The sequence below is a fragment of the Ambystoma mexicanum genome, chromosome 6p (genome assembly GCF_040938575.1).
Source record: "Ambystoma mexicanum isolate Mex_15411 chromosome 6p, UKY_AmexF1_1, whole genome shotgun sequence".
NCBI lineage: Eukaryota > Metazoa > Chordata > Amphibia > Caudata > Ambystomatidae > Ambystoma > Ambystoma mexicanum.
In genome coordinates this window covers 1,463,567,635-1,463,595,448 of record NC_090935.1, presented here as the reverse complement: position 1 = coordinate 1,463,595,448, position 27,814 = coordinate 1,463,567,635, and the positions used below count along the sequence as shown (strand labels likewise).

Here is a 27,814-nt window from a genome sequence, read left to right as displayed (position 1 = left end):
GAGAAAATGTGCTCCAGTCTGGGAAAGGGTTTATGTTCCACGCATTACCCCATCCAACTCTTAAAGGCCTTGACTTGGCCACTCATAAGCCTTTCACTTTCCCAAAATTCATAGCCACTGCTGTGGAAAGCTCACAGGTCAGGTGCTTGTTCCATTACCAGGGACAGCCTGCGCTTTGCAAATTCAAATCCAGCTGCAGGGTCGATGCAGCCCTTTGTCCTTCCAGGATGACAAGTTAAGTCTCACAAAATTGATTAATAGCAACATTTGATACTACAGTGCGAGGAATGCCAAATCAAGCACTATGTAAGAATACAAAATATTGTTATCAGTCCCTCAACAGGCATGTTGGTTCTTAGTGCATAACAGAGCCATCTAGATTAGTGACAGTGTTTTAATAATGTATTCATGGTTAACCGCCACCACCTCACAAAAACCCAGTCACCTTCCTCTCCACCCTCAGACCCCTCATTGTTTCACCAGCCCCGAGTGCACCGGGGCCTGGTCGCATTTTTCATTATTCTTCTCACAGCACGTAACCCAAATGCTCTATTCCCTGCTCTCATGTCCGCAATCTTCATTACAACCTTCAACCCGGCAGTTGCTGATAATTGTCCTCTGCCAATAACCTCTGTGACCTTAATTCGTGAAACCCTAATGTGGTCCCAGGCTTTTCCAGGATCTTTTTCTAATGCATTGTATCTTTAGTCTCCCATCAACCTTGTCAGACCTGCTGGATATCTGCACTCATATTTTTATTTCCTTCTGATGTAATAACTGAACAAATAAAACCACGAATCTCACTTTGTGACCTAGAGAAATTGAGACAGGCATGGCGTTCAATTTTCCAAAACCTAGTGGTACTAGGACCTTGTTTAGTAAAGCTGAATGCTTATGTGAAAGTTTGGCTCAGCGTGGATAATTCTCTGTGATTGAGTTCTTTTAGACCGTCAGAGACGTAGAGTTTTAAGTGGATCAAATTATTCACCACTGATGGATTAAGGAGTGTCATTCGGGTTGTAGGCGCTTATCCAGGGTCAACTAGTGCAGGGATACGGTGGCCCAGAATCAGGCTGAACTGGGAAGGGTGCCCAAGGGCAAGTGCTGGTTTGGTGTGCTGGGGTAGACTGGTTGAGGGGGGCCTGGCCTCTGTAAGTCTCATAAGGGACTAGGCACCAGTCGCAGCAGCAGGGGGACATTAGCATTGGAGGGGGAGAGGGAAGGGGGAGGAGAAAAGGAAAGTCTTGAAAAGCTTCCAGAATTTAAGGCGATCTGGCTCAAGTCTGAGTGGGGCAGGGAGGCTGTTCCAGAGGGAGGCTCCTGCCAGAGAAAGAGATCTACCCCCCACTCTCTGCTTGGAAAAACAACTGATCAGCATAGAGTTGGAGCTAGAGGATGAACAACACTAGCAAGGAGGTATTTAAGGAGAGAAGGTTGGATGTAGCAGGGTCCCAGGCCCAAGAAAGCCTTGTGGGTGATGCAGAGGGTCTTGCATTTGATCCCTGTAGCCACCAGAGCCAGTAGAGAGATTTTAGGGCTGGAGAGATGCGGTTCCTGAGCTTGAGGCCAAGGATAAGTCTTGCAGTCCTGTTCTGGATTAGTTGAAGAGGGCAAAGGAAGGAAAGAAGCAGATTGAGGAAGAGACTGTTGCAGTAGTCCAGCCTGGAGAGGATCAGAGCTCTGGAGATATTGAGCTTCTGGGGAAAGGTGAGGACAGGGAGAATGCCTCTGAGGAGGTGGAGCTGAACGTTGGTCTTCTTGGCAAGGTCCATGGTGTGAGGGGAAAAGGAGAGAGAAAGGAGTCGATGGTGACCCAGAGATTATTTGCCTCACAAGAGGCTGTGAGGGCTGTGGCCACAGAGTAGAGGGGAAACAGGGAGCAGGCGTCCCAATGAAAAGGATCTCTGTCTTACTGGCATTAAGGCAGAGATCATTAGCAGAGCATCATGCCTGAATAGCAGTCAGGCAGTCAGGCATGAGAGAGGAAGAAGAGGGCGTAGAAGAGGGAAGCTTAAAGGAGAGCTGTGGATGTTGGATAGAATTTAGATGGGGATGGAAGATTGAGGCATGCAAAAAGAAAACTCATGGAAGCCATTGTAAGGATGTGAAGGTGCTGGTAGCATGGAAAGGCTTGCAATGATGCTTCACTGTTTTGAGCACAAAACTATTGTTCTTGGGCGGGGGAAGAGGGAGATGTTGGTAGAACTATAGTATCTATGAAGGAGACAATGCACAAACTGGGGCTGGTGTTTGATGGAAAGTTGTCTTTGAGGCTCATGTGGAGTAACACTCACCATTGTTGTCATGGATGAAACCGCTGCAGACCTCTGCTATACACATGCGTGCATGATGGAGATCACTCCCGGTTCTCCACATGCAGCAGGGAAAGGCACGGTAGCCCAGGGTTTGCTCAGGTTCCTTTGACACTCATCGTTGTGTGCAGTGAACCGTCAGTATCCAGATGAACAGCCTGCACGCAATCGGGCTCCTTCAGTCAGATTGCATGGACGCAGGAGAATGGGTATTGTGTGGGTTGTACGTCCTTTAATAATCCACGTTTCCATTTTCGATTGTGACACGTCACTCTTTAAATGCCATAGTTTGCCATGATAAATATAACGTGTGTACACTCTGAGGCCTCCTCACAGAATGAACATTCCCAAAGGGCCTTGGGGTATGGGAAACGGTGTACGAGTGGAGAGTCACAGAGCATCAGCCAGTGTGTGATTGCTCTCTTGGTTACCTTTCGGTAACCCCGTTCAAGCAGAGAAATAGAAGGCAGACTGTAAGCCTATAAGTGTGTTTTTTCCATGCACAACCAAAGAGAAAAGTCAGGCCTTGCCAAATGTCAGGCATGCGGATACCAGGTCAGCCACTTCTCTCTAGCCCATAACGGACCACAGGGAGAAAGCTGGCTCCCTATCCGTTTTAAGGTTATAATGGTGTTAAATGACAATTAATACAACATAACTGAAATTATATCATAGACTCTACTTTTAAAGAAAAGCTTCTCCTTGTGGTATTAGACTGCTGCTGATGCCCTGTCTTGCGACTGGTTTCTACTGAATGACCATGGGCAGTTCAGTTGCTGCCTCCCTGGGCTTATAGCGAGCAGGTCTGGTGTTCTGGGGACACAGAGATATGAGAGACCAGTGGGTGGTTCAAATACACTTTCCGAGTCTGGATGGAAAGAAAGAGACATTGAAATGTCAAAGGGCCAGCTCCTCATTTGCTGGGAATGGATCCCATTGGATGTGCAAGGAAACCCCAACCATGTTCGTACTATGTGACCCTCTGCAGATCGTCTTGCAGTGGGAATGTTACCCCCTCCCACTGACCTTCCCAGCAGATTTCTGGTAACTGATTGCAATTTTTGGCTGGCACAGCGCGCAGTTTCTACATTTATCAAACGAGAAGAAAAAAAGGGGGTAGTGTAAAAACGAACACTCTGTTCTTTGCCACATTCCCTACCAAAATCATGATGTAAGGGCATTAAAAGTCAGTCTGCACACCTTTTCCTCAAAATAGATTTGCTTACCAACTCCTTCGCACATATGTCAGTAAAATCTAATTCCTAAAAATAGTCCACGTATTGCCCACGGAGTTGACAGTGTTGCTTGGGTTTGTAGCTGCAGATGCTGGTGATCAAAGCATGCTTGTTGTCAACCTCACGAATGGATAGTTGATGGCCCAGGTTCGTTTCAGAGAAGAATAGATAAACCAAGAGAGACCTACTGGCACTGTGTGCTCACCCTAAGGTCATTGACCTAAAGACTCAATTATGCCAACACACAAAATATTCTTTGTAACTCATAATATGGTGATTCAATATTTTAATTGCAAGACCAACACAGTGCAAACAATGAGGCAACCAGATCCACATGTGATGTGAGTAACATAATTAGACCAATGCATTTCGGACCAAAGTCTGTCTTCAGGACCAAATCTGCAAAAATAATCACAAGAAGTGTAAAAAAAACAAGCATGACTACAATCAAAAATCGAAATTCCAACCCATGTATCGAGATATATATATAAAAGTCAAAATGTGTCTATGCGTTTGTGATGGGATTTGTGGGTGTCAGCACAAGTCAAAATTTGTTGGTGAGTTTGTGGCTTGGTGAAGCGTTGTTCCTTAAACAATTCCACATCGTTTCACCAATCTGTACCAAATTTTGCTTAGTTACATATTAGGACCCTTCTGGCATTACTGGCTACATGACATGTGGACACCCCACCCAATTCGCAGATTTCGACAAAAGTTCACATCATTTGTTTGTGGGTTTGTGGTCTGCTGATGAAACCATAAACCATGTTCACCGGGAAGGGAAACAAAAAATGTTTGAAAGGGGAATGGACCTGAGAGGCAAAGGCGAAGGCAAGTAGCATTGCAGAAGTTTCCACATTTTTGCTGCATCAGGTGAAATTACTTTTCCAGAGTATTTTTTGAGATGGGGCCTGCCGAAGAAGCCGCAAACCATGTTCACCGGGAAGGGAAACAAAAAATGTTGTTTCCCAACCCGTCCCGACACAAAGAACAAAACAAGGCCCTAGGATACACGCTTTGTGATATATTTGCACCGCAACAAACTGCACCACGCCAGAGGTGGGACAGCGACCTACAGGATCAATCATTTTCAACAATTGATGAGAGTGTTATCATGTCTGTCTACAGAACCCGCTCGGAGAACGGGTATTTCAGCTAGTAGTTATGCACACCTAACTAAACATAAATAAATGTACCTATATCCAAAAGCACTTGTCCTCAAATCACCAAACGTGTGTCACAAAGAATAAAAATCAATAAAAACAGAATTCCTAAAACAGAAAAATGTAATGCAGCTAGATAATATAAAGTATGTTTCAAAAAAAGGTAGCTGGCGCTCCTCTCCAGAAAGGACATGGCATGATAACCTGTTCTGAAATGAGAGTTTGCAGCACACGCTTTTTGCTCACTGTACCTTTCACAGATGGGGAAATACCCATTTGCATATCAGTCTTTGTCCCACCCACATGGGCAGTCCAGCACCGAAGTGCTATGGAAATTCCTCTCTGAACAAGAGTACCAACAGCAACGCCATACACTTGTTTCAGCCTTGTTGGGCCTCATCAGTGAGGTGAAGCTGCGCCTCTGTGAGCACAGTGAGCAAGGAATCCACGTCTGGTTGCCCCCAGGTAACCTAGGGTGACCAACCCCAAGTTCCTTGCAAATATTTCAAAAAAAGGTAGCTGGCGCTCCTCTCCAGAAAGAACATGGCATGATCACCTGTTCTGAAATGAAAGTATGTGCAACAACATATGCGTTCACCACATTTTTATGTCAATGTAATACCTGGCAGCTAGAGAAAATCCTTCAATATCCGCTTGTCCCACACACTGATGAAACCCACAAATAAAGGTAATGAGATCAGCATGTATTTTTCAGTAAAATCTCCAATGTCCCAAAGACGAAGCTGTGCCTCTATGTACCAATTGGATGTGTTCCTGCCCAGACATAGATATGTGGCTTGTAGCCACTTGGAAAGCCTCCCTGCTATCTATGCAATCTTAAATACCAGGCTACCCACGTAGCACGCGTCACGTGGTGACATCATACTATGAGGTCATCATGTGAATTTGATGATTTCATAGATCAGGCTTAAGAGCCTGATAAATAAGCAAACATCCTGGAGATTAAAACAACCATACATGAGAGATGTCTAAACCTCAACCGAAACCTCAAAAAATGTGCATGAAATGTAAATATATATGGGTAAAACTGAAATGTAAGGTTGTGTACAATTGGGAACCCATTGTTCCACATTATTCAAGAATAGCCATGACACGACATCTAGAAAAAATGGCAACTAAATTAAAACAAAAAGAATTTCTGGATCATAAGATTCTATGTAACAAAATATTCCCTCTTGGCAACAGCAAAATGAGATGATGATAAATACACACTTTGTACTTGGTACCATATGTAGTATAGTAACAACTATTGGAAGAATGTCATAAATATCATAAAGTAACCGTGCTCCTAATTAGATGTAAACTACCAGGCCACATATGTGAATGACAGACCCTTATTCTTAATGTATTATACATAATCTAGTGACAACCTTTTAAAGAATGTCACAAACAGCATAATGTAATTGCCAGGTCACATTTGTGAAAGATAAACTCTTGCTCTTAATATAATATCTTAGGGCAACAGTATCCCAACAAATTGTGACCACATGTGTAAAGAACATTTCACACTGTACTAACTGAAATCAATTAGGCATAAGACTTTCTTTCACAAAGATATATTTGGAATATTACAGAAAACATGAAAAATGGATGTCATCATTCATACCCTCTTGGGTTAATGCACTGAGTCTATCGATCCAGAAGGATTCTCTACTGTCCGAACAGTTCTTCATAACACTTTGTTTGTGTCTAATCACTTGCCCTGACGAAGGCTCAGTGCTTGAAACATGTGTTGGCACAGGCGCTTTTTTGGCATAGATGTTGTTCTGACATTAAAGATTAGTGTTTTGTTTTGTTTGACTCAAAGGTATACTGGCTACCTTGTATTTTTGCATTTGTATATTTATGCTTAAAAACAGTTTTATACTGCTAACGTCACAATAGTTTCTCTGGCACAGAAGAGTCCTGTTTGTGTTAATACCATACTAGCTACTTTGTATTTTATCACTTGTTCATTAACACTGTTTTCTATTGGCACGCCGTCTGCTTTCCTTTATCTTGCTATCACACAAAATGTAGGGAGACTAGATTCTGGGTATTAATAGTTTCTTTTTTAAGTAAACTTTCAGGACACAGTAACCATCAACACAGTATGATAAACCTTGTCAGATCAATGTTTGATGCAAAGGTGGCTTGAGGAGTATGCCCTTGCTGTGGCAGGTACTGTGACAATGAAGTCTCTAAATCATTCAGGCACCCAGCGCAAGACTGAGCTACACATCCTCACTAACTATTCAGCACCATACACACCAGTTCGATGCTCTTGGAAAGCAGACGGGTGATTGTCAAGTGACATGGATTGGGAGAACGCATGGTCAAATAATCAATAATATGTGGCCAAAGAGTGTGTACAGTTTAACACAAACTGATCATGCTCACAATGAAAGGCAAGAGTAGCAGGAGCAGCGATTTAGGTGTGCCGTCGTTTTGTGATAGCAAAGAATCTGAGCAATTCATCTGATGTATACAACAACGTGCGTTTGCAACTTTGCATAAAGCAATCGTTCCAAAGCTTGCCACTTGGACATCACTGCTGCATGAATGCTGTGAGATATAATACAAAAACACAAAACTACTCATTGTGACAGGAGCAATGCACTGTTATTGTAATTGTGTATTTGTAAATCGCTTATACACAGGTGAAGTGCTTCAAAGCACTTCATTGTATTATGAGTGAGACAAGGAATGAGGGAATAATTGAGTGAGTGTAGTCTTGGATTTTATTGAGTGAAGCAGTGAATGAATGATTGAAGGAGTAAAAGAATGAGGTCAGAATGAGTTAATGAAGAAAAGACCAACTGAATGAGGGGCAGTGTGAGTGAATGGGTGAGTGAGAACGTGAGTGAATGAATGAGCTGGCATGTATAGCACCACAGATTCATTAATTTATTCACATCAAATGCGTTTTTGATAGTTCACAGAAAAGGGATTCCTCTGTTAAAAGAGGAGCTGAAGCATGGCTATTGTTTACAATTTACCAAATACTCGTGCCTCTAACACCTAGGTCCAAATGAGTCAAACATGCACATCACGTGGAGTAACTGTGGCGAGACAATTAGTTCCCCGGCTGCATTTACAGATAATGGGTTCCAATTCTTCCACATTGCAACCATATTTTGGCATTTATTTTGTACCCCTTTGCATTGATGTGCCCCACTGTGATTTTGTTGTGTGCCTAGGTTTCTTGTTAGGTTGCGCCCCACTTTGATGTTGCTCCTATGTTGTCCCCCCTTGCATGTATGCCCCTTAATGATTTTGCTCCTAGGTTTTGTCCCACTACGTGTATGCCACCCACTGTGAGTGTGTTCCTAGGTTATGCCCTACACTGATTTTGTACATATGCCATTTCTGAGGTTGTGCCCACTCTAATTTTGCTTCTCGGCTGTGCCCCACTACATGTACGCCCCTCCCCTTTGTCTTTGCTCGTTGATTGTGCCCCACTGGGATGCTGTTCCAAGCATTTGCCCCACTGCACTTATGCTACCCACCCCCCAGGTTGTCTGCTCCACTCCTTTCAATCGACCCCACTCATTTATACATCTTTTTTCACCTTACACAACACACATGTACCAGCTGGCACAACCCAACTTCATGCCTCCAAATACCAAATGTACCTAGACAGGGCTGTGCCAAAGCTCACATCTTAAACTCCATCACACATCCTCCACCCCAAGCCAGAGACTAACCCAGATTTGCGGTTCTGTGACTTATCAGATCTTGTTGGTTCCTCTTCAGATCAAATGCATACCCAAGTGTAACCATCCAACCAGTTAGGACCATACCAGCACTCAGTACTTGGGTACTTTTGACCTGCACTCATCAATACCTTGGATATCGCACCTGCCCCTCCCTCTAGCTCACTAACAAGTATTCTTCCTCTTTTCTAGCAGGGTTAGACGCAAAAAGGCTGCAGAAATGGCAGAGATGCACTATACAAGGCCTCATGGCATTTCTTGTAGAGGTCAGGAATGGAAATCGCATGGTATACATAGACTTCTGGGGTTGCAATATAAAGGTCACTTCTCTTGATGCTTGTTGCCAGGGAGACAAAGGGCCTCATTAGAACTCTGATGGTAGCCATGCCCTTGTTAAGAGCACGTCTGCCGCCGGAGTTGCATTTTTTCCGGCACCCGCGAATGGGCAAGAACCGGGTCATGCCGTGCTCGGCGGACCCGGTAACTGCCCATTTGCGGGTGCCGGAATCAAGGGCCTCCCGATCCCCATTCTGCCCTATAGGGCTGAATGGGGATGGGTAGGTAGGATGCACCGGCACATACAGAGTTGTGCCGGTGCATCTGACGTGCTCTGCTCGCGGGTGCCGTTACACCCGCCAGGAAAAACCTGGCGGTTGAAACGGCACCCGCGAGCAGAGCACGTAGTATGGGTCCCGGGAACTACAGTACCGGCATGCTTACCACTACCGTAGTTCCCGGACCGCCATGCTTGTAATGAGGCCCAATGATTTTCCTGAGTTATCCTGCTCCGCCACCAATGGCTGTGGACTGAGTCCATGAGGCACATGTGTCTGCTTCTGGGGAAGCTACTCTGTCCCTACTCTTCCGTACCCTGTACTGCTCTGACCCGTCCTCTTCTTGCCCTAGCCCATTTTGTTATGGAGGAAGTGGTATCCAGTAACCTGTGATTTGACCCTTCCTTCAGGGTCATAGATGCCAGCCAGAAGCATGCCAGTTGGTTGACTTTCACAAATCTGGGTGGCAGTATGACGTTTATAGTGATGCCAAAGCAACCAGGTATACACTTTATTCTGACCAAAAAGGTAGCCTTTTCTGAAGCCCATTTCTGGTTAATTTGGCAGTTTTCTATTTTAACAGTGTGACACTAGCAAAACATGTTTTTTAAAATAAGAGGGGTTTCAATGGGAAAATCCCATTGGAAAACGCTTTGTAAATCAAGGTCCATAGAGTACACATCTGATAATTCTTTTGAATGCCAAGTCTTGTGCCTACTCCCTCCTTTAGCTAGTGCCACCCCGAGAAGCTGAAAGAGAGCTTTCACAACTCCTAGCATGAGTGTTTTCAGAGTCTTCTGGAATCCTTCCGGACAGGTATGCACTTTGAATTGCGCCCATTAAGAAACCTACTGATTCAGTGGGCCTCATTCCGAGGTTGGTTGTAACCTGCTGGTGCGACCGGCGGGTTGCTGCCAACCCTGTAGCACTGAATCCAGCTCCTGACTTCCTGGTGCCACCGTGGCGGCGCGGGAAGTCAGGCGCTGGATTTCGTAAGTCCCCACTCCCATAGGACTCTATGGAAGTGGGGGGCAGAAGCACTGGCACCGTTGCTAACGGTGCCGGTGCTTCCGTAACAACTCTGCCTACCTGGGCCGATGTGCCCGGCAGGCAGACTCGTAGTACGGCAGTCCAGAAACAAGGCTACCTACCGGTAAGCTGGCCAACACCCTTGTTTCCGGACCGCCACACTTGTAATGAGGCCCAGTGTCATTGTGGGGAATAATTTCGATTTTCCTGCTGCACCAAAACTCCATGAACAGTTCTGTCATGGTTTTCACTTAGTATCCACCGTGGGGCACACTGAAACTCTAAAGATGGCATTAGAAGCGAAAAACCGGAAGCGGATATTATTCCAGTTTTTTCTGCACAGTGCTGCGGTTCCCAGCACAGGGACACATCTCTTATGCTGTGATAGATGTCCCTGGAAGCTAAAAGGCTGCAGTGCAGCAAGGTTAGCGCTGGTCATTTCTTCTCCTGGAAACGTTGGAAGAGCTTGTGGTCGCTGGCCCGCTCTGCATGCTGATGAAGCCTTTCTCGCCGTGCCTCCTTCACCTCGCTGTGCTTTGCCAGGGACCAGGCTGTGCCTTTCAGTTTACAAAGCCGGATTTCCAACCGAGGGGCTACTTTGAAAGATAGTTTTGTCAGATAAACCCCCAAACCCCTCTCGTTGTGCGCAGAATTGTTTCTAGTGATTGCCTTACTTGGCATTCTCACACTCTTTGCCATGGGTAAATCTCAGAAGGGGTGGGCAGTGCCCTTCCCGAGACGAACACAGGCCTTCCTGTTCGCAATTTGGCTACAAACGTGATTCATGTTTTTCTCTCAGGAGAAGGGCCGGCGAAGACAAGCAGTAGGAGTTTCAGTTGCTATGCAGTTACCAGGTTGAGCATTACTGTACTGTGTATTTTGTTTTCATGCTTTTTCACGAAGCTGTCGTATTCCAAGTATCTACCTACCGTGTGTAGGTGTGTAAGGGCTTTCTCTTTCTTCTTGTAAGCACACCTTGCAGGCTTGTACTAAAGGTAGGGTGACCAGATTTCCAAAACGAAAAACCGGGATGACCAACAACATAAAAGAGGGACTACCACATCACAGCCCACCAATTACCGCCCCCAACACGCACCCACAACCACCACCCAATCATAGTTCCAGCACTTCTCCTTTTTATAAACTGTATATGATCTCATTTGTGCAGTTTTGTCTGGGAATCTTGGCATGTTAATTCAAAACAAGCGTTTGCTACAACTGATGTTACATGGCTCGCTGTACGATTGTTTCCAAGCCAGTCTCTGTAGCACAGTCAGTAAGTGTTGTGACTCTTACCTGAAAGGTTGGAGGTTCGAGCCAATCCTCCAACTCCAACATTCTGAACGTGTTGTGGAAAATAATTCCAATTTTAATTACCATAGTCGCCCAACCATGCAAACCCCGGACAGGGTTTCTAAAATGAAAAAACTCCCAGGGCCCCCGGGACGGAGGGTCAACCTAACTAAAGGGTGCTTCACTCGCTGTTTGTGGGAAACGAAGCTTTCAGCACCGGAAAGCCCATGGAAACACTTGATCTCACACACACACTAAATACTATCTGAAAATATTTGTACATTTTGTATTTTATAAAACACAACTCGGGTACCTTTCAAGCAATTCTCAAACCTCTTGAACCTGCTTTGAGCCCAATATTAAATAGCTAGGGCAAATTGTGTTGTCATTGAGTATTTTCAGTTCTCTGGCCCGCTGCTCGAGTGTCAGCATACGACACTTTTAATCCAATCACATTATCTTTCTTGGCGCTCAAATTAACTTGAGAAACCAGGAGAAGGCGCCAGCTAATCAGGAGAACCAGAATCAAGCCTGATTTACTGATCTAAGAAGGCTGACTCCTTCATCTCCGCCCCTCGATATTTTGGTCTTGTCCCTGTACCCACAACGTCTTCCCTGCCGGTGGCTTCCCGCCACATTTCCGCACAGAGCAATGACACTTATGATACAATATAAGTGAGTTTCACAAAATGTATTCTGATAAAGAAAGGGTTGGACCGAAGGCCTATAGGAACTAGGGAAACATCTATAACTAATAAGAACGGTCCTAAAGCAAAAAGTGTCAGGGATGGGAAAACACATAGGGCCTCATTATAAGGTTGGCAGTCTGGAAATAAAGGTGCTGCTAGCAAAGTACCAGCACCCTCTCCGGACCGACAAACCACGAGTCTGCCGGTAGGGGCACGGTCTCCCCGACAGGCCTGACCTGCCAGGAGTTCAGGCCCCTACCAGCAGGCTTTTCACTGAAGCACTGGCACTGTTACTAACGGTGCCTGTGCTTCAGGTTTCCCATTCCCATGGAGTCCTATGCAACTCCATGGGCATTGGAAATAACTGTACCGCCGCCCCCTGTGATATCCCGGTAGCGCCAGGATGTCAGGCAGTGGTAACAGTGTTACAGGGTTACCGGTAACCCGCTGCCTACCAGCGGATTTTACCAGCTACCCCGTAATGAGGGCCATACTAAGGTGTTCCACACCCATAAAGAGGAATGTCCAAATGAGAACGTTCTTAACTGCAGTTTAAGAGCCCTTATCCCTTGGAGGACACCTTAGTTTACAAAGTAAATTCCAACAAAGTGGCCAACAGAAAATTCCAAATGCTAATCTTACCATGTCCAGCCTCCTGTTCACTGGAGGTGAAGGATTTCCTGTAGTTGCACACCAATATACTTGAGAGGGAGTGCAGAATGACGGACCTTGTCCTAGGGCCCCTGGATTAGAACTCCCTGCAACCACAGAGCCAAGCAAGTGACACCTCTCTTTGCATCTCCAAACTGCATAAAGACTGGTTTGGACACCTTTTGGGTGGTCCAATCTGCTGCATAGAAATTGCTGGAGTCCTCTCCAACCTCGACGTCCAACGGCTGCCGCATTCTGCCACTTTCACTTGAAGCCAAAGCTCCGCTGTCTCTCCTTATGAGACTGTTCAGTCTTCTAGCATCCCCAACTTGACACTGCTGCCTGGTCCACAGATTCTTCAAGCTCTGCCAACACCATTCAGTACCCCAACGCTGTGTTGAGGTAGCCAAGCCTGCTCTCTACCAAAGGCCAGTCTCTGCTTCACTGCACCCAAGGATGCCAAGTCTATCAGCACCACTGACCCAACATTGCCTGCCATTCCCAGCAAGCCATCAATACTGCTGAACCGTACTGCATCGCTGGACCCAGCGCCGCTGCTCCTCAATTCAACACCAGCCTCCAGTGCCTTTCTCCCTGGCCTATATCGGCTCTGAGCGGGTTCGCCGGTTGCTCATCCTGTGAGAGATCCTTCCCGGCTTCAGACCACTTATCGTTCTGTTTAGAGAGTCTGAGGGCTGAATACTGGTGGGATTCCTGCGCGGCATGCAATGCTTTAACATTGTGGTCTCCGAATAATCATCTGGCGCGGTGGAGGGAAACCTGCTCGCGATCCCCGTCACAGCACCCCAGGGCCTTCACTCGACAGGAACAGGTAAGTCATATCTTCTCTACTGCATCTCATTGTGGAGGCTCTTTAACAAGAAGTTCTTCGACTGAGCAGGCTTGGTCCTCTCACTTTTTCCATTTGTATAACCTACCAGCAGACACCCTGAGGAGTTGGGATTGTTTAGAATCAGTAGACTGGACTCTGGCATTGTCTGCAGAAGGAATTGAATCGATAATTCGGAGTAGAAGCAATTCCTTGGCGCCCGGACCGAATGGGCTCTGTAATAAAGTGATGAAGGCGCCCCCTGAACTTTGGGCAAATATTTTACATAGCTACTTCCAGTCAATTATTCAAACGAAATGCACACCTGGATCCTGGAAGGAAGCACATATAGTCCCTATTTATAAGAAAGGAGACAGGGAGGCTCTGGAAAATTACAGACCAGTTGCCCTTCTGGACTCGGACCCCAAAATATTTGGAGCAGTATTACTCTCATCTTTGGAAGAATGGGCCAGAACAAATGATATTCTTAGGCCCAACCAATTGGGTTTTTGGCCTGATGTAGGTACTAACCTGGCGGGATGGGTGATAAATCACTTCCAACGCTTGGTTTAGGAGGGAGTATATAAGGAGGTCTATGTGGTATCGGTTGACTTATCCCTAGCCTTTGAACATGTAAATAGGGACATTCTTTAGAAAGAACTTGAGGATTGGGGACTCCCGAAGGGACTGTTGGCACTGCTGATCCGTCTGCATGACCATTCGTTTATTAGGCATAGACTAAACCAGGAAGGTCTCCTTTCAGGGAGGATAATTACCAACAACGGCCTCCATCAATGCTGTATCCGTGCACCATTTTTATTTAACACATACATGGCGCACCTGGGTGAATGCCTCCAGCAATCTTCCTTCATTGCCCCTAAAGTGTTGGGTACAAATATTTTCTGGATCACATATGCAGATGACATCATTTTGCTGGACTGCACTAGGGTGGGCATACAAAGATTGCTGAACGCTCTTAATTTATATTGTGAAGAAAATGAATTGACAATAAACACACAAAAACACAGCTAATAACCCTGACAGCAGGGAAAGGTATAAAGAAAAAGAAAGTTTGGTTACGGGGGAGCGAGTGGTCAAAGTTGTTAACATGAGGTACCTAGGTTTTGACATTTACAGCACGCCATCAAGAAAGCAGTAATGGAAGGTTTCTTCTTAAAGGCATCTAAAGCAGTGGCACCAATGAAAATGTTTTACTATAAATATGGCAAGTTTTCCATAATACCCCTTTTGAAATATTATAAATCAAAAATGTTAACCATGTTCATCTATGGTACTTAGATCCATCATAGTCTACTGAAGGAAGACTTTTGTCATCTAGAAGACCTAATTTGGAAGAGGGTATTAAGACTTTCTCAGGCCATACCTATCAGTTTAATTAGACATGACTTGGGTCTTTTATCTTTAGAAGCACATGTAGCATGGGAGAGAAACATCTGTTAGAGCTGTCATGCAAGAAAATTAATAATTCTTGATAAACTTTTCTAATTGTATTTTAATATGATTAACTTCTGCTGTTTTTAAAAATAATGTTATGTAATTGTGCAATAATCGATGATGATGGTTTTAATTGAAATGACAAGTTTGTATTGTCTTTTTCTTTTATTTTTGAGCTGATGGATTTGTGTAAAGTTTTAACTAGTTTTAAAGCTGAATGCACAATAAAAACATAAAATAAATAATATATACTGGTCCCGGTGAAAACCTATGGGGTTTTAAAATGTTGATCCAATCAATCTCAGACTGCATAACTGCACTTCTGTACTCTGCAGGCTGCACTCAGAGCGAACAATTGCACTCTCTTTGCAAAAGCACTATCCTTTCAGATCACACAAGTCCATTTGACTTTTTGTCCTTTGAAGTATGCTGGTGTGCTGCTGCTTACCTTGTTTTCTTACCTTGTTTTCTGCACATTAAACTGGGCAATGCATGTATTTTCCCCTTGGGAAGTTAAACAGTCCAATGCACTTCTGTTGCAGAACGCTTAATGCAGCACCGTGCATGATCTTCCAACTTCTGTGCCCAAATTAGTTATGTGTTTATTAGGCTTGTTACGGGCAAGGTGCCAAAGGTGGCCCAAGAGTGCAAGCTTAGGATGAAAGGATCCGCAGAACAGCAAGAGACCCAGGAAGGAGATTGGCTTTGCCCACACCAGGTTTTGAGTACTCTCCTGAATCTCGTTAGATTACGTTCATGAAAGAGTGCAATGGGCAGGGAGTTGCACAGTTTTGCCCCAGGTAGCAAAAGGCTTTTTGGCCTTTATGCTGATTTTTGGATTCCGTAGAAGTTCAGCATGAGTGGGATGCAGAGGTACTACTGGCGAAATTGTAGATGGGAAGACTGGACCAAGTCTACAGAGTGCTGTAGCCATCCTTGAATTTCATTCTCTTTGATACTGGGAGCCAATGAAGGGAAGATGAGGCAGCAGATATATGTTCTCTGTGGTTGGAGTGAAGACAGTGTCCGGCCACTGCATTTTGGACCTAACGGAGCTGTTGAATTTGGCCGGATTGGAGATCCAGATAGAAGCTGTTGCCGTAGTCTAGGCGAGAGGAGATTGAGGTGCTTATGGCATTGACTTTATCGCTGTCGAGAAAGGACAACATACTGTGGAGGTGCTTGATTTGGATCTGCTGGTGGAGCTCTATTGTGCAGCAAAGGACAGGGTTTGCTGAAAAAGTCCAGCCCTTTGATAGATTGGCTGGGGTGGAAGAGAGGCCAAGACATGATGGCTGAAGGCAGAGATACTCGTTTGCACCCGAGGAATTGCACTCAGCCAATCAGGTGGCTGGAACAGTGGGTGAGAATATACAATCCCCGCCCACTGTCCCAGCCACCCGAGGCTCTTCCCTGGGTGGTGCTTTTTTTCCTTCCCTTTTTTCATTACATGGAGCCAACAGGGAGTTTATCCCTGTTGCTTCCGCACCCCCCCCACTTACCTGTGGAACCCTGCGTTCCAGAAGCTCCTCACTGCTGGCCGCCGCCATAGACATTGAAAAGGAACTTAATCCGTTTTCGATATGCTTGGCATTTTCTTTGTTGGTTTTTGTTTTTTTCTCGGTTTTTCATCGGGAGATCAGCTGCGCTAGCACTGCAGATCTCCTGATGAAAAAATTCTGAAAGCCATGCACACCCCAGACGAACCCCCGGGGTGCAAATGGATTTCATGCCCTGCCAGTCGGATGGACATGGCCTTTAATGGAGCGCATCCCTTTGCTCGGGCCTGCCTTAGCTTGGGCTGGCGGGCCATTAACAGCCATGTCCACCCTTCTGGCAGGGTATGAAAGCCATATTCTATAGGATAGGGTCTTTCCCAAGGAGAAGGATTTCAGGTCCTGAGAGTGTTTATTGCAGCCATTTTGGCACATTCAGGCATTCACAGATTTGCGACAAGGTGCCAGGAGGGGATCTCTGTTACTAGGGTTTAGACAAAGCAGGATCTGGGTATCATTGGTGTCAATGCAAATGTTCAATCTAGAGGCATGGATGATGTTTGCAAAGGGATGAAGGTTGATGCTGCAGATGGTGAATAAGACCGCACCCCAGGAACCTCACCTCTCGTCAATGGGAACCGGGGTGGAAGGAGGAACATCTGACCCTTTGGGTTTTGGGTTTAAATGAAGGAGTGATCCAGAGCTTTTGAAGACTTACATTGTCTAATTGTCTATGTCTAGATAGTGGAATTTTTTTAGCGAGACAGTCTTACAAAGCCACTTCCTTCTATAGAAAAATTTGTAGAAAGATTCTTGTACAGAAAAAAATGTAACAATGCAACTTGAAAGCCTGTGCCGGCATATATCCAGATGCCTTTACCAATTCTGGGGTGCCGTTTTCCACTCGTTGCATTTTATCATATAAATGTGTGTCTCTTTTGAGAACAGGTGAAGTGGTGTACTCAGGCTCGGACTGGCCTATAGGGTAATAGACCCATGGCCGAACCAAAAATGCAAAATGCTGGGGTGGTCCAGTTTTTCTGCTCAAAGTGCGCCACTCTTTTGGTCAATGTGGGCCAGTTTGATGAATTACTTCACTATGCGGTTAATAGTTTTGACCAGTGTTGCTGAATATTCTTCAAAATGCACAATTTGCATCACATTTTAATAAAAAACTCCCCCTTGGGTACTATTCAAACAGTGTCACAAAGGAATGAATAGCCATTTGCAACGGTGGGACACTTTTTTATTGGTGCCCAAGACAATTTTATGGCCCAGTCTGACCCTGGATGTACTTGTGTAGAATAGAAAGGACTCAGCTCGTTTAGATCAGAGACAATAGTTGTGGGCAAAGGATACTGGTTTAGCAGCTTTCCAGACCTACCGCAGGCCTCAGAGGCACTGACCCCATGGCACCATTGGTCCCTGCCCCCTGCCATTGGCAATCGTTCACTTTCATGCAGCCTTGCCAGTCCTGGAACAGGATAAGAGGACTGCACAAAGTGTAGATCAGACAGATGCATCCAACAGGCAGCCGCCCTGACCAGGGGCAGTTGCAGGACTCAGACAAGACTGACATGTGTCTCACTGTATCACCATGAAGTGTTCATATTTGGTGTTGCAAATGGACGCGCATCCATGACCCTACCTTTCAAGGGATGTTCCTATGCTCTGCAAAAGTTAGGCTTGGCCGACGCCCCTCTGCCGACTGTGGAGCAAGGCCCCGCGGGAGCTGTTTAGCGCGTTGCCTTGGGGTTCCCATGGGCATACACAGTATATCATTTAGGGAGCGATAACCTAGCAGTAGACAAGTAGATAAACCAGACTTAAAACAAGAAAGGGCAGCACAGAGAACACGGCCACCCCAATGTGCTTGTTTAAGGCATGTTGTTGAACACTCCATCTTCCAGCTGTATTTGTTCACGAGTACACGAGTTTTACCTAATAAGATGGTGGACCTTGTAATGTAGCTATACCCTGTCAAGAAAGGCACTCTCGATTGCCAGCTGCACGTGAGTGTACTGGGCCCTTTCTGTTAAGCAAGAAAACCGAGGGCATATTTTCGGTTTGCTCACTTTCTGTAACCTGGGCCCATATTGGGATCTGGCCTGTGCCAGGTTGCCCAACTCGACAGAGCACGCCCCAGACCTGGCAGGTGAAGCCTCCAGGTCATTCTACTAAAGGTATATGATGGCGGGCCGAAGAGTAGTACCATTTGTTTCGGTAGCTCATGACGTGCATCAATTGCTCAGTGTTCCCGGTGGGGGCCAATTGTAAATATGGGCACATTTATTTGTTTAGGAAGATGATCAAAGAAATGATGTTGCACTTCAGTCCACTTGCTTTGATGAAATAAGGGCTGTTTTGTTTCTGAATATAAGCTGCTGTCAAGAGTAGTTTAGATTCAATAACCTGAGGGTCAGTGCTCTGACTGGGTGCCCAAGTGGCAAGATGTAGGCTGTGGCTGTGTGCTGGGCGGTGGCAGGTTTGTGAGAAGGATATACTCAGTTCAGTGGTGGACTGATGCAGTCAGGAGGTTGGCATGGCACCTCTTATTCCAGTCTGTTTTTTTTGTGGAGGGCGTTTTGTTTGAGTGGGTGACAGGTCCCCTGGGAAGCGTAGAAACTATGCCCCAAAACCTGACCCAATCACCTCCCCAGTCAGCCTGTGATTAATGATTTGTGAAATTGCCGGGTACAAGCAAATCCTCTGCCAAAGGGAGGCCCTGTTCTCTATTTCACATGCTCTTCCTGTGGTCTTCATGCCCATTTCGAAGTTGGCAAACATCGTATGGTACAAGATGAATCTGTAATTAGCTGCCTATTGTGCCCCTGCGTCTTCTCAGTTTCCCATATTCTGGTCTCCTCCTCCTCATGTAAATAATGGGCTTGCAAAAGGCAGTCCCTTCCTTTAGCCCACCTTACACCAGCCCCCTTCCAGGCAACGTGTTCATGTGACTTTGTATCTATATATCTGAATTTGTTGTTGATTTGCTGACATATATAGTTGGATAAGCCATGCAGATTCATTAGAAAATGCTCCTGTGCACTGTTGTAACTTGCAACTTTGGGATTTGTTCATAGGTTACTCTACAAAACTGATTGCAAACTATCTGGCTTTTTCCCCAATTTTTCACATAAAGTGTGCTGTATAATGCAGCATTTTAACCCATTAGTCAAAATATGTTCTCTGTGGGAGAACCCTCACTGAAACCCTTTTTGTTGGTTCTGGCTACCTCACTATGCTCTTGCATACTTATGGCACATATTTACACCCCCTGCCCCCAATAAAAAGAAAATCAACAACAGTACAGTTGGGTGCAAAATGTATACGCTGGGTGAACGATTTAAGCTTTGATATAAATATGTACCCGGCTCTCTCACCTACTATAGCGCGGGTGTGCTCCTGCAGCAGCATGACCCTCATGGGCATTAGGCATGTGTGGTGGTCCAGGCTGTGCTGGAGTCTGGCGTGGCACATGATTTCTTAAGGAGCTGGGGGGGAGCATGGCTTGCGTGGAGGCCCCCACATTTTGTGTGTGCCACTGCCCCTAATGTCCTGTCCTTGTAGTCCTTTGAAAAAACTCTCATATACTCCTAGAAAAAAATTGGTACTGGAGGACGAACACTCAATGGATGTGCTACATGAGGATCAAATGCTCAAGAATAGGGAGGCGCAACAAAAATGCAGCTTACTTGTCTGAACTCATTCCTCATTTTAACATGTTGTCAGCCAGGTTTAGTAGTAATCCCTTGCACACCCCTGGCAAGAGCCTGGGTAGTTAGATGAAGCCCCAGAGACAGGTGCCAATATAGACTGAAAAAACATAAGATCACTCTTGGTCTGCTACACTGGCCCTTGGGAGGAGGATTCCTTTTACAGCTTCAGGACGGGCACGTACTCTCGCAATTCATGAAACAATGTTGAGCAGATTCTGACCTTGTGTTCATTTATTTTCAATATGAAGTTTTGATTTGTATTTTATTATTGTGTTTCCTGCATTTTTTACATATGAGCTCTGATGAAAATGTGTACTTTTTAAATAATTCTGTGTAAAGAATTATATTGAAAAGATTGAGGACATCATTTGAAATCAAAAATGCAATCGGTTTTTCAGGAATGGACCATCGTTTGGCAGTTGTATCATCTATATTTATAAAAGTGAAAATGTGTGGGTTTGTGGCTTGGCGAAGTGCTGTTCCGTATACAATTCTGCACCGTTTCACCAATCTGCACCACATTTAGTATAATTAATTGTTTGGACCCTCCGGACATTACTGGCTGCATGACATTTGTACAGCCCACCCCTTTCCCTGGATTTCAGCAGAACTCTAAATTTGTGGGCTTTTGACTTGGCCAAGCGTTGTCCCGTAAACAATTCCACACCGTTTCAGCAATGTGCACTACATTTTGCATAGGTACCTGTTAGGACCCTCCAGACATTACTGCTTACATAACATTTGGACAGCCCACCCCTTCGTCTGGACTTCACACATGAGACGGTTGCCTGAAATCGGCAAAACACCAATGTGGTCATAGAAGGACCGGTCCTCAACCCTAGACTGCACGGTTCCTGAGACATTTGCAGTGCAATGCACCGCAGCGAACTGCACCACTCCTGGGTGAGGCAACGGGTGGGGAGAGACCGCAGTAGGTCCCAGTATGCAGCAGCACACCAACTCTCGCCTCCCCTGCATGTCTGCTCTGGGGTATGTCAGCCAGCCACACACCTAGAACTAAAGTTCCCTGTTAGGGAACTCACGTCCCCTGCACACTGTCTATGGCCTGGGGGTAATAGCCAACATTTTTTAGATACACAATGCACAAGTAGGCTATCCTGAAACCAGGGTCACTACTTGACACGTTACTATTTAAATACAATTTACAGACACTTGAATGCGTTTAAGCAATCAATAATTTCCACGATAATAATCCAAATGACCATTCGATAATTCACAAAATACAAATATGTATTGTGCAGTTAGCCCAACTCGTTTCGAGTTTGACTCTTCATCAGGGGCAAGTGTTTTCAATGTATTCTACAAAGCAAGTCAAACAAATATACACTCGATAAGTCTCATGTTTATATGGTTACACAATCCAAAGCATGATAAATACATATATGATTTGAAATAACATTCCTCCTAATAGAATACTATTTTAAACAATTGCTGGGAGTGTTTTCATGTCTGTCCAGAGAAGCCGTTTGGAGAACGGGTACTTTTTGCTAGCATTAAATAAAAATCACCTTATGGAGATGTGATGACTTTTATGAGAGTTAAGTGTGTCTGGCTATGAAATATGCAGATGCGTGTCCTTTAAATAAGCTGAAGAAAGTGGTATGAGGATTTTGAAGGATAGCTCAAAGGTGAGCCACTATTGATGAAGGATCCCAGAGATTTGATACACGCGTAGAGATGAGTGATGAGAAACTGGTTAATTCCTCGATTGTGCTCCTGTATTATGCACTTTAGCCCGCATTGGAATGCATCAGCATTTGAATCACAGAGAGAGGGAAGGGTACAATGCAATACTTTTGGCGAGCATCTGACAAGGGTGGGGTTTTTCTGCAGCTATTATGTAGGAACGGGTTTGGCATCAGATTCAGAATTTGAAAAGCGTTAGGAGTTTCAGTGGCTTGTGTTGGAAAGGCGTTATAAGTCCCCAATCAAACAACGGTCATTTAAATGTGAGCCAATTTCAATTGGGTAGTTAAAATGAATTTTCACGTGAGGCACATTGAATGGGTTAGTGTATGGATATCATCAGAGGCACTGAGGCAGATAGTGCAGACGGAGACTGCTGATCTGGTGAGGCTGTTCTGCGTCTGACCAATCTGAACTTGATTGTTGGTGCTATTTGGCACAGGCAGATGTAAGAGTATACCCTGTGACGTGAACTTGTTAGAAGGTATTAATAAGTCATCTTGTCACAGAGTGTAAAACAACGTTGCCTCTTTATTTCAGCTGAAGAATAAATTCATGAAGAAGTTGCCACGGGATGCAGAAGCTTCTAATGTGCTCGTGGGGGAGGTGGACTTCTTGGAAAGTCCTTTCATTGCTTTTGTGCGGTTGCAGCAGGCAGTCATGCTGGGGTCTCTGACCGAGGTTCCTGTACCAACGCGGTAAGACAAAAAATCTAAGCAAAATCTTTCTGTTTCAGAATCATTTGTTTCCACATCAAAATGCATCACAATCCATATGCATGAATCAAAAAAGATAAAAAATGCATAGGGTGTGGATCCAGGCATAGCGACCTATATCAATGTATGAAGTATAGCTTTGAGCTCAGTCTTTCACCTTAAATGGCAGTCTCGTAAATGCTCTTCCTCCCTTCTACCTGCTGAGGAACCTGCCTGGGATTATGCAGCTGTTTTTGCCAGAACCGCCCCTCTGCACTGCTCTCTTTCCCCACCAATTTGTGTGAGCAACAGACAATGGGAAGCTCTTGTTTGCATTCGTTTATATTGGCTTTTTAATGGGGGATTTCGCTCAATTGTAGAACTTCTCAAATGCAGCTACAATATATTTTTCAACGACTTGTTTTATCTTCTGCTTCCCTCTGCTGCTACAATATATATATATATATATATATGTTTCACACGCATATATATATATATATATATATATTGTTTAAAATGTTTCTGTCTTGCAAACCTAGTACTGGTGCATCAGAGCATTTCACAAAATACGAATATAATCGCATTAAGCTACAAAACAAAACAACCAATACACAACAATAAAAACCTAACATTGAAACATCACCTTGCATGGTCAAAATGGTCAAAGAGCCCTTGAAAGACAGATTGCCACAACCATGAAACCAGATTTTTGCTGAACTTCAAGCAGTGGGTTATCACACGAAGATCACGGATCGATGTCTTTTAATCAGCTACCATAATATCACCTGTCCTAAACGTGGTCCTGAAATGATCACCTACCTAAATCTCGACCTCAAATACTAACATCTAATTTCACCACAACATCAACCCCAAAATCTTGACACTAGTATTTAAACATATAAAATGCTTCAGCCAAGATATGAATGTGAAACAATAAAAAGATGGGTTAGGCCCCCCTTAATCACCTAATTAACACTCCACCCCTCACAACTGCCTTTATTTAAACACTGTAATCGTCCTTAAAACACATTGGGCCTCATTACGACCCTGGCGGAAATCGCGGTGCTAAATGCACCATGGAGCACGGCGGAAAGCTGTCGATAGCGCCATGGGGGTTGGCGGATTTACCGCCCCATTCCGACCTTGGCGGGGCGGTAAATCCCCATTCCCCATTTTACCCTTCCCCATTCCCATTTTTGCCCCATAGGGTATAATGGGAGTGGGGAAGGCGTTAATTACGCCACCGTAAAATACGGTGGCGTAATTAACAACAAGGTCCCTTAGCGCCATGGATTTCTCCGCCCGGAAGAACCAGGCGGAAAACGCTCCATGGCGCTACGGGAACTCGTAGTAGGGCGGACGGGTCCGCCGCGAATACCGCTGGCGTAAACCCACTCCGCCAGGGTCGTAATGAGGCCCATTGTAATCAAATTGATTACTATGGACATGTATTTGCTAGTGACCACTGGAGTGCGGGGAAGCTCCGTGAATTTCATAAGGTTAGGTGAGATTGTGAATAAACGAAATACTGATCTGATGAGAAAAAGAGACGACATTCAGGCTTGACTAGATTGGTGTGGGCGAACAAGGGACTGGATACCGACGATCACTAGGCAGAGGATTCCATGCGGTAACAGACTCTCCTGAAAAATATCTTTTCTTAGTGTAAGCATATTTGAAACTCCAGATTCCAAACGCTCAACTTCTACGACTATATACTTCTATATGTGACCTATCTTTCTCCGAAAATATTCTCAGATACACATGTGTAGCGGCTCCATATAAAGTATAAGCAGCACTGGTGAAAGAATTGAACCCTGCGGGACACCAAACAGAGTCCTAAATGGTTGAGGGATTCTGTCCCATTACCACCAGCTGCTGTCTGGCATACAGAAATTACCACAACCATTGCAATACGTGTCCTCTAATTTCTCTCTCTCCCTATACATGTGTGTATATATATATATTTTTGAGGCTTGTGGAATCTGCTTAGATCACATGCTGCGCATAGGCCGACATCTAGTGGAAGCTGCAGAGTATTACAGTTTGTTTTTCGAAACTCGAAAATGGGCGTCGACACAGGGCGTGCCAGTAATACTATCCCTAGTGTGACATCCACTGTACCCAAGATCCCTCACGCGTCTAGGATCCTCAGATTGTTTTTTTCCGCCATACTGGTCGGAAGCATTTTGCGGAGTCCCCTGGCCTTAGCCATACTTTTGCTAAAAATTTTAAATAATAATCAATTGACATCCTTCCCCACCCCAACGTCGAACTTCGACACTCGACGCCGGCTGGAGAAGAAATCGACCGTCGGCTGCTGCACGACGGATTTGGGCCTCGGAAGGCCGCTGGCCTCGGCCCGGGCCTTGGAAGGCCTCTGGCCTTGGCCCTGCAAGTAGGGAGAGTGGGGGGTAGTACATACTCTACACTCTACACTCTTGGTATATGGTACACCTTATACATTTCCTACACTTAACAGCCCGCTGCCTCAAGGTGCGTATGGAGGGTACCCCTTTTCAATTCTGCCCCAAGTGCAATCGCAAATACCCTTGGGTCGACAGGCACGCCACGTGCAATCTCTGCTTGCCGAGGGACTACCCCGAAGCGAACTGCAGAGCATGTAGTAGGTTTAAACCTAAGACACTTAAGGACCGTTCGACGAAGCGTTGGGCCCACCACGCCAGGCAGGCGGCCATGGCAGCGGAGGGCGCCTTCAGCGACGGCAGCAACGCCGTACTTTCGGACGGCGAGGGCATTACGGCGTCGAAAGACAGCCAAGCGCAGGTCCCCGACCTCGGAAGGTCGTCCGGCAGGGCGGCTATGGGGAAGACCCCCGGCGACACAAGCGCTTCACATACTACACACACTAAACACACTAAGTCCAACCGAGACTCGACGACATCGAGTTCTCGGAAAGAGGCACAAACACAACGGTCCGATTCGGGGTCCTCAAGATCGCCGCATGACTCCAGGCAATCATCCACTCTTCCCAAGAGTGCCTCGCTCCCTAGGCTAACAGAAGTTCGATCATCGGAAGACGAAGACGACTTCTACCCCCAGGCCGCGCTCCAGGAGTCGGAGCCCGCAGTTAAAACCAGCGAGGCCCCACGCTCGAAGGACAGGGACACCACCCCCGATCCTCGACGCCAGGCGTCGAAAACCTCCGGAGCCACTAAAGGACAGGGAAAACATTTTTCCACCCACAGGGAGGGGGGGAAAACAGCAGAAGAAACAACCTTTGCACTCTTCCACACCTGTGAAACACACCACTCCCCCTAAACAGACAGACAAAACCAGGTCTGCTGATATGTCTAAAACCAGCAAAGCTACTCAAGATAAATCCCATAGACTTGCTGAGAGAGTCATCCCCAGTTCCAAAAAATGGTCCAGTGAAGACATAGATAGGGTCATGTCAAGAATGTCTTCTTTGGCAGATTTTTATGATAAAAATCCAGAACATTTCCTCTCGTATGATCCACAGGGGGCGACACCCTCAGGCTCTACTGATCCTATTCCCCCAAGTAAAAAGCCCCGGTTTGAAACTCCGATGAGGTCAGAACCCTTTGAGGTACAACCATAGGCCAGACCATACTCACTGTATCAAGGAGAGGCTTCCTTTTGTGAGGACCAAGAATTTGGTATGATAGAAGAGCAAACCGGGACGGGCTACTATGGGGATGATGAGGACCAGGAAGAGGAAGAGGAGGACCCAGAAACATACAGAGTAGATTCCCCGGTAGAGAACGAAGCCCCGGTTACCGACTCCCCGGTCGATAACCAACCCCTCCTAAACGAGGTTCTTGCACGCGCAGCAGAACATTTCCACATTGACACCCACAGTGTCCAGGAGGAAAGGGACTTCGCGGAAGAGTTAGTGGGAGAAAGGAGGCCTGTTGCCCAGACCATCCCTATCCTGAAGTCCATTCAGGGGAGAATAGATCCGTCCCTGGTGAACCCGAACCTCACCAGAGCAGTCAATCCCAGGGTTGAAAAACTTTTCAGGGCGGCCCAGTCTGACCCTCTCTATATAAGAGGACATCTGAAGCCAGACTCCCTAGTTGTCACCAACACTCGTAAGAGGGCTGGAACACCCTTGTCATCGTCCAAAGCTCCTCCCGACAAGGAGAGCAAAAAACTATACGGTTTCAGCAGGAAAGTAGCCTCAACGTCCGCCTATCAAGCAAGGATTGCAAACTCCACCACCCTGTTGGCCAGCTACAACTGCCATCAGTGGGAAGAAGTCGCGGCACTCATAGCATCTGCTCATGAACCTTTAAAGGGCCAGTTAGCTCGGATTTCCGCAGAGGGTAGAGCCGTGTCTGATTGCATTTTGAAAGCAACCTTCGACGCCGCGGACAACGCAGGCAGATTGATAGCGGAAGGCACTGTTATCAAGAGACATGCGTGGTTACAGCAGTCTGGGTTTAAGGCAGAAACCCAGGCATCATTGTTGGACAAACCGGTGGAAACCGATCTGTTGTTTGGTAAGGCGGTCGAAGACGCACTGAAGAATGCCAAGGACGAATACGAAACACTCAAGTCCCTTGGCCAGTTAACCAATAAACCCCCTAACCAGAGAGGGAATAGTAATTTTCGTCGCCCACGCGGCCAAAATTCCCAGAGAGGATCTACCTATTCCCAAGGGCAGGGTACACAGTGGAACAACAACCAACAGTCTACCCAGGGTTACGGCAGGGGTAATAGGAGAGGTCGTGGTAAAGGCAGAGGCAGCCCCAACAAGGGAGGCGGCACGCCTCCACCAAAGCAGTGACGCTCAGTTCAGGGTCCCTTCTCACGCAACCCCAGTAGGGGGACGCATTTCCAACTTCACCCAGGCTTGGGAAGGGATCACATCAGACAGATGGGTGCTGTCAACAGATTCCACAGGATATTGTATAGAACTACTGCAGCGTCCCCGGAACCATCCTCCACGACAAAGAGTCCTCGAGGAGATCGCCATTCTGCTAGAAAAGGACGCGATAGAACTCGTCCCGGGACACCAGGTAAACAAGGGTATTTATTCAACTTACTTCCTTGTGCCAAAGAAAGATTTGACAATGCACCCAGTATTGCCAACAAGTATGTCAAGCCCCAAATATTTCGTATGACCACGCTACAAGAGGTAATCCCCCCAACCTTGGATATGAAAGATGCTTATTTTCATATTTCCATGTTCCCAGCGCACAGAAAGTATTTGCGCTTCAAGGTGGACAGTCGACACTACCAATTCAAGGTACTGCCCTTCGGGAGAGCTTCAGCACCAAGGGT

General features: G+C 45.8%; 1 protein-coding gene across 7 annotated transcripts in view; it reads left to right on the top strand.

Annotated features, from left to right (window-relative positions):
• The window catches only part of SLC4A4 (solute carrier family 4 member 4), a 1,258,962-nt gene that overhangs the window by 907,608 nt on the left and 323,540 nt on the right, over positions 1–27,814 (top strand). For all 7 annotated transcript variants that reach the window (XM_069626273.1, XM_069626270.1, XM_069626272.1 and 4 more), the window contains one exon: positions 22,389–22,546. In XM_069626273.1, the coding sequence (XP_069482374.1) occupies positions 22,389–22,546 (158 nt within the window). The remainder of the gene's footprint in view (positions 1–22,388; positions 22,547–27,814) is intronic.